This window comes from Myxocyprinus asiaticus, chromosome 45 (genome assembly GCF_019703515.2).
Source record: "Myxocyprinus asiaticus isolate MX2 ecotype Aquarium Trade chromosome 45, UBuf_Myxa_2, whole genome shotgun sequence".
Classification (NCBI taxonomy): domain Eukaryota; kingdom Metazoa; phylum Chordata; class Actinopteri; order Cypriniformes; family Catostomidae; genus Myxocyprinus; species Myxocyprinus asiaticus.
Genome location: NC_059388.1, coordinates 29,976,383 through 29,988,406, shown reverse-complemented (window position 1 = coordinate 29,988,406; position 12,024 = coordinate 29,976,383). Strand labels below are relative to the sequence as shown.

The 12,024-nt window shown below is 39.1% G+C and overlaps 1 protein-coding gene across 2 annotated transcripts in view; it reads right to left on the bottom strand.

Annotated features, from left to right (window-relative positions):
* Positions 1-12,024, bottom strand: part of cog5 (component of oligomeric golgi complex 5) — a 119,365-nt gene that overhangs the window by 42,213 nt on the left and 65,128 nt on the right. For both annotated transcript variants that reach the window (XM_051688616.1, XM_051688617.1), the window contains 3 exons: positions 8,471-8,630; positions 8,265-8,377; positions 7,797-7,874 (listed from right to left, as the gene is read on the bottom strand). In XM_051688616.1, the coding sequence (XP_051544576.1) occupies positions 7,797-7,874; positions 8,265-8,377; positions 8,471-8,630 (351 nt within the window). The remainder of the gene's footprint in view (positions 1-7,796; positions 7,875-8,264; positions 8,378-8,470; positions 8,631-12,024) is intronic.

Genomic DNA, 12,024 nt, shown 5'->3' with positions numbered 1-12,024 from the left:
TAAAGTTAAAGATGCGATCTTATGTTTCATCAACTAAAGTAAAAATCTTGCATTACCTTAACTCGAATGTTATACCAAGTTGGAAAGACAGAAAACTTGACTGACATTGTGCTGAATCACTTTATTTATTGTTTTTTTCCTCCCTATGGCAGTGTTACATACGGTTTACATCATTACAACAGTTTCTTGAAAGAGAATCTGACCTCCACTATATTTCAGTGATACAATAAATGACAAAAATAAAATGAAAACAGACAATTGTATTCATTTGGTTCATTTTCTGTTTGTAATAATAATACTGTTTTTAATCGATATGGTGCTGAGACTTTTCCTTAAACATTACTTTCGAAAAACAAGCTCTTAAGAATACACAAGGGCATCCACAATTAGCAGTAATAATACAGTAGATGGTCATAAAAGAATGCATGATGACAAAATGAGGATTATTAATCACTCATACCCTTTTCTGATCAATGTAAATGGAGTCACTTGATCGTTTGCAATTTAATGAGCCGATCAGCATCTTTGTCCGACAGCGAGAACAAAGTAGTTTCCCTTCACAGCGTTCAACCAAACTTACATAACGTTTAATGTAGGGATGGACCGATGTATCGGCTGCCGATATTTATCATCCAATTATTGACCATCCAATTACAAACCATTGGCATATCGGTTATAAGGATGAAAACGCCAATATGAAAAACGATGGTTTTGTTATAATGAATATGTAATACTCTGTGAATTCAAATGCACAATCCAAAAATAATAATAGCCACAATCTGTTGAAGGGTTTCCATTACTAAGAACATGTAATATTACATTTTTATTCTGTCTCGTTCTCAGGCTAATGAGAACGCCATAAATTGATGTGACAGTTGTGAAAGCGGCACTTACCTATAGACTACATAATAAGAGAAACCATCCAAAACGCAATCGGTATGATATCCAATAATGCTGCACGATTGATTGAATTAAGATTGAAATTGCAATATGGCTTTGCGCGATTACTAAACCGAAGACTGTTTCAAACTGTAAAAACAGAAGTGCAAAAATGTTTTAGAAGTACAAAATACCCTTTTTTATATCAATTATCATGTTTAGCCATTGTTGGTATGATAACTGGCAATATTAGCTGAAAGAGTGTTCACGGATCCATACTTTTTATTTTTTTTATTTCTCCCTATTTGGAATGCCCAATTCCCACTACTTAGTATGTCCTCATGGTGGCACGGTTACTCACCTCAATCCGGGTGGCGAGTTGCCTCCGCTTCTGAGACCATCAATCCGCACATCTTATCATGTGACTCGTTGTGCAAGACACTGTGGAGACTCACAGCATGTGGAGGCTCATGCTACTCTCCGCAATCCACGCACAACTTACCACACGCCCCATTGAGAGCGAGAACCACTAATCCAGACCATGAGGAGGTTACCCCATGTGGCTCTACCCTCCCTAGCAACCGGGCCAGTTTGGTTGCTCAGGAGACCTGGCTGGAGTCACTCAACACACCCTGGATTCGAACTCACGACTCCAGGGGTGGTAGCCAGCGTCAATACTCGCTGAGCTACCCAGGCCCCCCTCACGGATCCATACTTATAAAAATTACCCTGAAGTGAACAAGTTGGGCATCTGTGGAGATCTCTCACACCTGTGAGCCAGAAGGCTTGTTTGCTCCATAAAAGCATCTGAGAATCTGCTTTACTTGTGTAACTGTTAAATGTGGCTGTTTGCAGTTTTGTTTTTCAATGGGTGTGTGTGTGGGGGGTGTTTTGTGCCACAAATAAAGGTGTGAAATTGTGGGAGTTTGAAAACAACAACTTTCGAAGCGGAGGCAGAGAAAGAAAACACAAAACATGGCATTCACCCACCTTTTCACATCTCCAGGGAACCCGACCGCTGCTCTGTGGAGCTATACATCGACTCGGGCACAAAAGTCTTGTATATATGTTTTTCTATACTGCATATGCACCCCGTCTCTTTCCAAAGCCTTAAAAGCACTATGGAAATTTTAACTGCTTTTTGCAGGCTTTCTAGGGATTAAAGAGAAGTTTTCACTCTGCAACGTCTTTTAAACGACGGGCTGTTTGAACGCTTGGTGACACTCTGCCAATCATTCAGGGTGGTTTCAATTTCATATTATCCCTCGTGACAGTCATTGAGCATTTCCTTTAGACCCTGAAAATGATAAAATAACAGTCCCTAAAGCATGAGAATGATGTGACACTATTTCATCAGCGCTGTCTTTATTCTCCTCGTCACGCTGAAGAGATTCAGAGAAGTCATTTTTCGTACATAATCATAGTACGAGAAAAGTGGACAAATCTTGCAATACCACCCTCAAATATAACTTGTTTTCCTTCATTTTTTAAATGAAGAGTTGCTGGGGGGGGGGGGGGGTTGTCATGGGAACACCCACACTTGCCCTCTCCATTTCTGCAGACCTCAATCTTCTGACCAAAAATCTCTATTTTCAAGAGGTGATTAGAAGCCGCTCAACTCATCTCCCCTGAAACTGTTTACTGAGTGAAAATGAGAGGAATACCAACAGAGAGAGAGAGAGAGAGATTGTAGGTTTGTTGACAGACCATTTCTGTCTCTGACACAGATACGTCTACATTCGGAATGAAATACCAGCATACTACAAAAATAACGTGCATGTATGCATGTAATAGTATTATGTAACGATAACCACTTAAAACAGTAGTGCGTGACATTGTCACATTACCTCATTATGGTGTTTAATTCCCCGAGCACCATTATGTTATGATCACCGAAATAAATAGTTATTTAAATAGCTTTTAAATCATCATTTTGTGTAAAAATTTTGAACTAATCACAAAAACTTAAGGTAAATGTTCAGGTCATATTTCACCCCAAAATTAAAAGATGAAAATAATAATAATAATAATAATAATAATATTATATATATATATATATATATATATATATATATATCATACACAGGTGCATCTCAATAAATTAGAATGTCGTGGAAAAGTTCATTTATTTCAGTAATTCAACTCAAATTGTGAAACTCGTGTATTAAATAAATTCAATGCACACAGACTGAAGTAGTTTAAGTCTTTGGTTCTTTTAATTGTGATGATTTTGGCTCACATTTAACAAAAACCCACCAATTCACTATCTCAAAAAATTAGAATATTTTGACATGCCAATCAGCTAATCAACTCAAAACACCTGCAAAGGTTTCCTGAGCCTTCAAAATGGTCTCTCAGTTTGGTTCACTAGGCTACAAAATCATGGGGAAGACTGCTGATCTGACAGTTGTCCAGAAGACAATCATTGACACCCTTCACAAGGAGGGTAAGCCACAAACATTCATTGCCAAAGAAGCTGGCTGTTCACAGAGTGCTGTATCCAAGCATGTTAACAGAAAGTTGAGTGGAAGGAAAAAGTGTGGAAGAAAAAGATGCACAACCAACCGAGAGAACCGCAGCCTTATGAGGATTGTCAAGCAAAATCGATTCAAGAATTTGGGTGAACATCACAAGGAATGGACTGAAGCTGGGGTCAAGGCATCAAGAGCCACCACACACAGACATGTCAAGGAATTTGGCTACAGTTGTCGTATTCCTCTTGTTAAGCCACTCCTGAACCACAGGCAATGTCAGGGGCGTCTTACCTGGGCTAAGGAGAAGAAGAACTGGACTGTTGCCCAGTGGTCCAAAGTCCTCTTTTCAGATGAGAGCAAGTTTTGTATTTCATTTGGAAACCAAGGTCCTAGAGTCTGGAGGAAGGGTGGAGAAGCTCATAGCCCAAGTTGCTTGAAGTCCAGTGTTAAGTTTCCACAGTCTGTGATGATTTGGGGTGCAATGTCATCTGCTGGTGTTGGTCCATTGTGTTTTTTGCAAACCAAAGTCACTGCACCCGTTTACCAAGAAATTTTGGAGCACTTCATGCTTCCTTCTGCTGACCAGCTTTTTAAAGATGCTGATTTCATTTTCCAGCAGGATTTGGCACCTGCCCACACTGCCAAAAGCACCAAAAGTTGGTTAAATGACCATGGTGTTGGTGTGCTTGACTGGCCAGCAAACTCACCAGACCTGAACCCCATAGAGAATCTATGAGGTATTGTCAAGAGGAAAATGAGAAACAAGAGACCAAAAAATGCAGATGAGCTGAAGGCCACTGTCAAAGAAACCTGGGCTTCCATACCACCTCAGCAGTGCCACAAACTGATCACCTCCATGCCACGCCGAATTGAGGCAGTAATTAAAGCAAAAGGAGCCCCTACCAAGTATTGAGTACATATACAGTAAATGAACATACTTTCCAGAAGGCCAACAATTCACTAAAAATGTTTTTTTTATTGGTCTTATGATGTATTCTAATTTTTTGAGATAGTGAATTGGTGGGTTTATGTTAAATGTGAGCCAAAATCATCACAATTAAAAGAACCAAAGACTTAAACTACTTCAGTCTGTGTGCACTGAATTTAATACACAAGTTTCATAATTTGAGTTGAATTGCTGAAATAAATGAACTTTTCCATGACATTCTAATTTATTGAGATGCACCTGTATATATAGCATAAAGAAAAATTAAGCCTTTTTGTTTTGGAACATGAAAATTCTTTTTTTGCATTTGCTAAATAATCCCATTTTCATTACTGTTCTTTGAAAAATAAATAAATATAAATATAAGATAAATATATACAGTTAAAGTCAGAAGTTTACATTCACTTAGGCTGAAGTCCTTAAAACTCATTTTTAACCACTCCACAGATTTCATATTAGCAAACTATAGTTTTGACAAGTCGTTTAGGACATCTACTTTGTGCATGACACGAGTAATTTTTCCAACAATTGTTTACAGACAGATTGTTTCACTTTTAATTGACTATATCACAATTCCAGTGGGTCAGAAGTTTACATACACTAAGTTAACTGTGCCTTTAAGCAGCTTGGAAAATTCCAGAAAATGATGTCGAGCCTTTAGACAATTAGCCAATTAGCTTCTGATAGGAGGTGTACTGAATTAGAGGTGTACCTGTGGATGTATTTTAAGGCCTACCTTCAAATTCAGTGCCTCTTTGCTTGACATCATGAGAAAATCAAAAGAAATCAGACAAGACCTCAGAAAAAAAAATTTGTGGACCTCCAGAAGTCTGGTTCATCCTTGGGAGCAATTTCCAAACACCTGAAAGTACCACGTTCATCTGTACAAACAATAGTACGCAAGTATAAACACCATGGGAACACGCAGCCATCATCCCGCTCAGGAAGAGACGCATTCTGTCTCCTAGAGATGAACGTAGTTTGGTGCAAAAAGTGCAAATCAATCCCAGAACAACAGCAAAGAACCTTGTGAAGTTACTGGAGGAATCAGGTAGACAAGTATCTATATCCACAGTAAAACGAGTCCTATATCGACATAACCTGAAAGGCTGCTCAGCAAAGAAGAAGCCACTGCCCCAAAACTGCCATAAAAATGCCAGACTACAGTTTGCAAGTGCACATGGGGACAAAGATCTTACTTTTGGAGAAATGTCCTCTGGTCTAATTACAATTTTTTAAACTGTTTGGCCATAATGACCATCGTTATGTTTGGAGGAAAAAGGGTGATGCTTGCAAGCCGAAGAACACCATCCCAACCATGAAGCATGGGGGTGGCAGCATCATGTTGTGGGGGTGCTTTGCTGCAGGAGGGTCTGGTGCACTTCACAAAATAGATGGCATCATGAGAAAGGAAAATTATGTGGATACATTGAAGCAACATCTCAAGACATCAGCCAGGAAGTTAAAGCTCGGTCACAATTGGGTCTTCCAAATGGACACTGACCCCAAGCATACCTCCAAAGTTGTGGAAAAATGGCTTAAGAACAACAAAGTCAAGGTATTGGAGTGGCCATCACAAAGCCCCGACCTCAATCCGATAGAAAATTTGTGGGCAGAACTGAAAAAGCGAGTGCGAGCAAGGAAGCCTACAAACCTGACTCAGTTACACCAGTTCTGTCTGGAGGAATGGGACAAAATTCCAGCAACTTATTGTGAGAAGCTTGTGGAAGGATACCCAAAACGTTTGACCCAAGTTAAACAATTTAAAGGCAATGCTACCAAATACTAACAAAGTGTATGTCAACTTCTGACCCTCTGGGAATGTGATGAAAGAAGTAAAAGCTGAAATAAATCATTCTCTCTACTATTATTCTGACATTTCACATTATTAAAATAAAGTAGTGATCCTAACTGACCTAAGACAGGGAATGTTTTCTATGATTAAATGTCAGGAATTGTGAAAAACTGAGTTGAAATGTATTTGGAAAATATGAGAAAGAAAAAAAAAAGATTTTAAAAAATGTGGGTTTTAGGGCTACGTTATCTTGTTACCATATGGTATTTATTAAATATGCTTAACGCAATGATTTTAAACACATTTACCGAATTTGATATCATTACCATTTAATTTTGCTTTCTATAGACTAAAGATTTTAATCACAATTATTTCATTCTATTGACAGTCTTAAAAGAAATAAATAACAAATCTTCATTGTATGGAGTTTGCAAGGCACTATTCTTTGTTTAGAGGTCCTTGACAGTAAAAAAAAAAAGTATTAAAAAAAAAACAAAAAACATACAAACAGCGAACATACCCTACATCACAGCTCTGCGTCAGAAATCCTAATCTATGCCACACATTAGGAAACAGTCCAGTTCTAATTTCCAGCATAATGTGCTCTCTTTGAAACCCATCTGTAAGATCTTAGCACCCTCCCTAACTACTCTTTCCTCTGATCTCTCACAGTTTGAGCCCTCATTTAGCACAAAATAACACCTCAATTACCGGCTGTAATTAGCCAAACTCACCATTGACGGAATGCTGAGATGCAGATACCGGGACACCAGAGGAGAAACGCACCCCATAATGCCTTTGTTAACACTGTCCCTGTCCCTCTGACAGCGAGTGCATGAACACACACTCCTGCTCCATCACAAACTCACCAAGAGTCAGTCAGAGAATTTAGATAAAAGTGCCCTATCACTGTGTGGTCGAAAATGCTAGATGTTGGATATGTGTGTGCGTGGTGTTGATAACCTTGTCACAGAGAGTCCAGACACCTGCAGACACCAATTAGGATGTCATTTACTGTTACTGTGCCAGCAGCATGTAAACCAGCAGGGGCTATACACACCAGCCAGACAGAGGCAAGGACACACACACACACACACACACTAACTTTATAATAAATGACTACATATCAAGGACAAACCAATTACACATGGGATAGCTCTTGATACACATTATTTTCAAAAGTGTGCTTTGGAAAACTTGCACGCAAAACTACTACACAATCAGGCCACACTCAAACACAAACATTATATGGGTGAATCTCACAAAAACTGTCAAGAACATGCTCAGGTCATATTTCACCACAAACTCTAAAGGCAAAATAATAAATCATATGTTGCATTAAGATAAATAAGCCTTTTTCAGGCTTGATTGTTTAGGCTTAGTATTACATATTCCATTACATTTAGTTTAAAACATTTATAAAATAAAAACTATACACAACAATAAATAAATAAATAAACTGGTGTTAGTCACATTTTTCAGATTAATGAGAATTTTTGAAGGTTTATAGCCATAAAAATAATGTCCCAATACAAAAAATCTTCATGGCCCCCCATGCAAAATATAATCTTTGTTGTTGTTGTTTTTTTGTTGGTAAAAATATGATGAAATTTGAATTTTGCCCCATGCATTTCTTTGTGAGATTAACCGATATGTAAAAATGAATGCAACGATACACACCATATCATAAATCTCATCTCACCTTGATGATTTCATCAATAAAGCACACATGGGTCACTGGGTCCCTCTTTTTGGTTAAAACTTTCTGCAGGTGCTGTACCTGTTCAGGAACATGACAGAAATTCAGCCAAAATATCAATTGACCATTCACACACTACTGAACAAATGTATACAATTTTTGTTTCCTAATTTTGGTGGACATAGAGAGAGAAAGAGAGACAGACAGTCAAGAATGATTGTTGCTAACTGAACTTGAACATGCATGACCCTCTTGAGCACCACAGCTCAACATCTGAAGCACATGCGCAACCACTGCACAGCTCTGACTAATAGTTCTAGACTTTAAAATGTCTTAACTGTAAACACGATACATAATAGATAGGGACATGTTAACACCAGGGCCATCTGTGAGTTATTGCTGCTTTGCCTAATGGAATTTAGTGCATTTTTCAAATAGACCATCTGTGTTAGTTTGCTAATGTTTGCATACCTGACCACACGCGGCACAGATCTGGTCCATTAACTTCTCTAAATTTGTCCACAGAGCAGCGCGAAACGCAGCCGTGTTTCCAGGAGTGGGCATGATGGCTCGGCCCGGGGCACCTGAATGCAGTAGACACAAAAGACACAAGCTAAAACACAACACAAATCATCAACCATATTTCAACACAGCTGTAAATGCACTAAATGACATACCTCTAGTGTTGGTAGGCTGAGTGAGAACTTTAATGTCCAGAGCGTTTACAACGTTCTCTTGCACAGATGCCTGGTACCCATCTACAACATTTCTTATGGTTTCTCTGAGACTGCCGAGATTATAGAACACCTGTAGGGCCGTGCCCACCTGAGATGGATTCTGGGGGACAAACAAACAAAAACCTCAATCAAAACAAACATTGACGTCACAAAGAAGCAAATTCACACAGAGTACTAGTTTCATCTAAAGTGTAAACAACATGAAGATTTTGTTCCCTTTTCAGTATGATAAAAACAGCGTTCCTAAAGCTCAACTGGCAATGGTTATGGGTTCAATACGCAGGAAACAAACAAATCTTGCAAAAATGTGTAAATGTAATCTTTAATGCTCACATTTGGCAACCTCTTCAATATGCATGAATGTAAATAAAAAACTGTCACTATACTTTCTTACTAAATGTCCCTAGCCACTTTGTGCACGATTCATCAGTACAGAAAATAAAATGTTTCCATAATCTTTCATTAAAATGTATAACTTTTTCCGCATCTGAACATATCTCAGAAGGTCATGTAGGCAGGGAAAAATATTATTGACCAATATTAATATTATTGCCAAACATCTTTCCATCCAATCAAGTCCAAATGTATCAAATAAAGTCCCATCCTACATTGTGTCTCATGGAATATTCTGTTTCACATAGAACTTGTCACATTATGCAAATTAAATGCAATGCGAACATCATTTCATATTGACGTTGATGCTATTCCCATTCAAAGTGCATCTGTTTCCGGTGGCTTCCTTGTTTTTATATTTTGAGGAGTTTTAACAAGGTATCTTATACTTGAGTAGAACTGATGTTAAAAGTGGGATATTAGGTCACTGACAAACAGGAAGCTGAATGCGTTAAATATGCCTGACCTGCTAAACACTTTACATGCGCATCTCCGCTTCTAAGTCAAATTTACACCTGAGACTGGTTCTTCTCCGATTGACAGGTTCACAGACTGTGTGCAGCACTTCCTGCGAGAGCTACCAATTGACGTCAGTGTGCTCAATGCCAGAGCACATGTTAAAAGAAGTATGTCAAATCCACATTCTTCAAATTCGACTGTCTCAGCTTAGCAATGACTATGGGACTTCTGCATTTGAAAGCTCTTTTGAAAGAGTGTTGCATGTAAAGCGACTTCTACCAGACCGTCCTGATCTGTGATCTGGCCTTTAATATAATCTCACATGATGTAAGCGCCAAGCATTACACCTGTTTCAAGACCCCGTCCAATTTCAATCTAATCTCGGTGGATCAAAGATGATCAGGCACATGGAAAAACGCATGTGAATGGATATGCATGCAGCGGATGTGTAAAACCAAAGCAAAACCAAAAAGGCAGATAAGAGGAAGCGATAATCCAGCAAATCTAGCCTTCTTGTCTCTGTGTGCTTGACTAATGGTGCACAGATTGAGTGCACTAGGCAGGGATGGTGGGATAAAAGCCATCGGTGGTGGCTAAGCAATTGCAGCAATCAGCGGTTTCCAGCGCTAATCACGGAAGTGACGGACACACATTTTTCTATCTCCAAACACACTTGACGTGAAGGCAAAGACTGGGGCCAGGGCTGCAACCTCTACTTGAATAGATAATGAAATGTGCCAATTCTGAAAAAGGTCTTTGCACTTTTATACTCTAAACCAGTGGTACTCAGCTGGTGCGTGGTGACCCAAAAATGTGGTACAGGTCTGTTCTGATAGCATTTGCAGATAGTAAATAATAAACGCAAATAATATAATGCAATGAACCAATCAGTTATGCATTTAGAGTAGCAAAATAAGTAAGCTTATCAACTTTAATAACGTCAAAGGACGTGCGTTCAATCAAACTACAGTATTTTGCCAACCTGGTCTCAATATATAAATCATAAGAAATCGTACGAGTTGGCTCGTACAAAAACACGTGACTTTTACACCCGTAGAGAAAGATAAACCAAACAACGAACAATGTTATTAGGATTTTTCCTAAGTTTAACCCCTAACCCAAACCCCACACCATAAACCTAACCATGATTTTAAAGGAATATTCCGGGTTCAATACAAGTTAGCTCAATTGACAGAATTTGTGGCATAATGTTTATTACCACAAAACATAATTTCAACTCGTTCCTCTTTTCTTTAAAAAAGCAAAAATCTGTGTTACAGTGACACTTACAATGGAAGTGAAACCCCCAATTTTTAGAGGGTTTAATGGCAGTAATGTGAAGCGTATAATTTTATAAAAGCACATTGAGCTAGTGTATTATTTGAGCAGTAAATTTGTTAAAACTAGTTACAGAAATACTCAAACCAGCCCATCTGGCACCAACAATCATGCCACGGTCCAAATCACTGAGATCACATTTTTTCCCCATTCTGATGGTTGATGTGAACATTAACTGAAGCTCCTGACCCGTATCTGCATGATATTATGCACTGCACTGCTGCCACACGATTGGCTGATTAGATTATCACATGGATGATTGTTGGTGCCAGATGGGCTGGTTTGAGTATTTCTGTAAATGCTGATCTCCTGGGATTTTCACACACAACAGTCTCTAGAATTTACTCAGAATGGTGCCAAAAACAAAAAACATCCAGTGAGCGGCAGTTCTGTGGACGGAAATGCCTTGTTGAGAATGGCCAGACTGGTTCGAACTGACAAAGTCTACGGTAACTCAGATAACCGCTCTGTACAATTGTGGTGAGAATAATATCATCTCAGAATGCTATTCTAAGATGCGGGTTGGCGCTGTTTTGGCGGCACGAGGGGGACCTATACAATATTAGGCAGGTGGTTTTCTTGTTGTGGCTGATCGGTGTATATATTTGGTAGGCAGCTGTGTAATAAGCAGGAAAATCTAGTTATCGCAAAATAAAGACCTCTGCTCCACATGGGGGTCCTGATAACGATCGGCTAACTGTACGTTATCCTTTACTTATTGAACATTGTAAAATGGCTGAATAATATGAAGACATTTTAATATCACCCATCCCTAGTTGACAGCTTTCACAAACTGCACTCTGCCATGATTGGCTATGGGAGGGGGGTTCGCTTACACAACAGTTGAGTGTAGTTGTCAAAAAACAGATATGAATCGCTGGCGAAGGACAACAGAGGATTGAGACAGAGCTAATTGCTTGTGGCAGGTTCACTCGCAGCATGTAATGCACTAGCCCTCATTTACCCTGAGCTGTGCAGAGATAATGGTTTAGCAGGGACATGCACAGTCACCGTGGAGATGGATTTGATCAGCTCAGTGCAAGCCGCTGACCCAAGATGGCCAGTTGCCAACTGCGACTGAGGTGTTTTCGCATTACTCACATCCAGGCGAGCACCGCGCTTTTGTTCCTAGAATTAGCACTTAGCTGGAACAGGTGGCCAACGATTGTTTTCTTTACTGGCAAGATGGGAGAAAAAGCATATTTGGGCTAATGCTTTTAAGCTTAAACTCTGGAAGAGGCCAATTTTTGAGGGAAAACGGACAGCTATCCATTCTAGCAAGGTGAAACGCATCCAAAAAATAC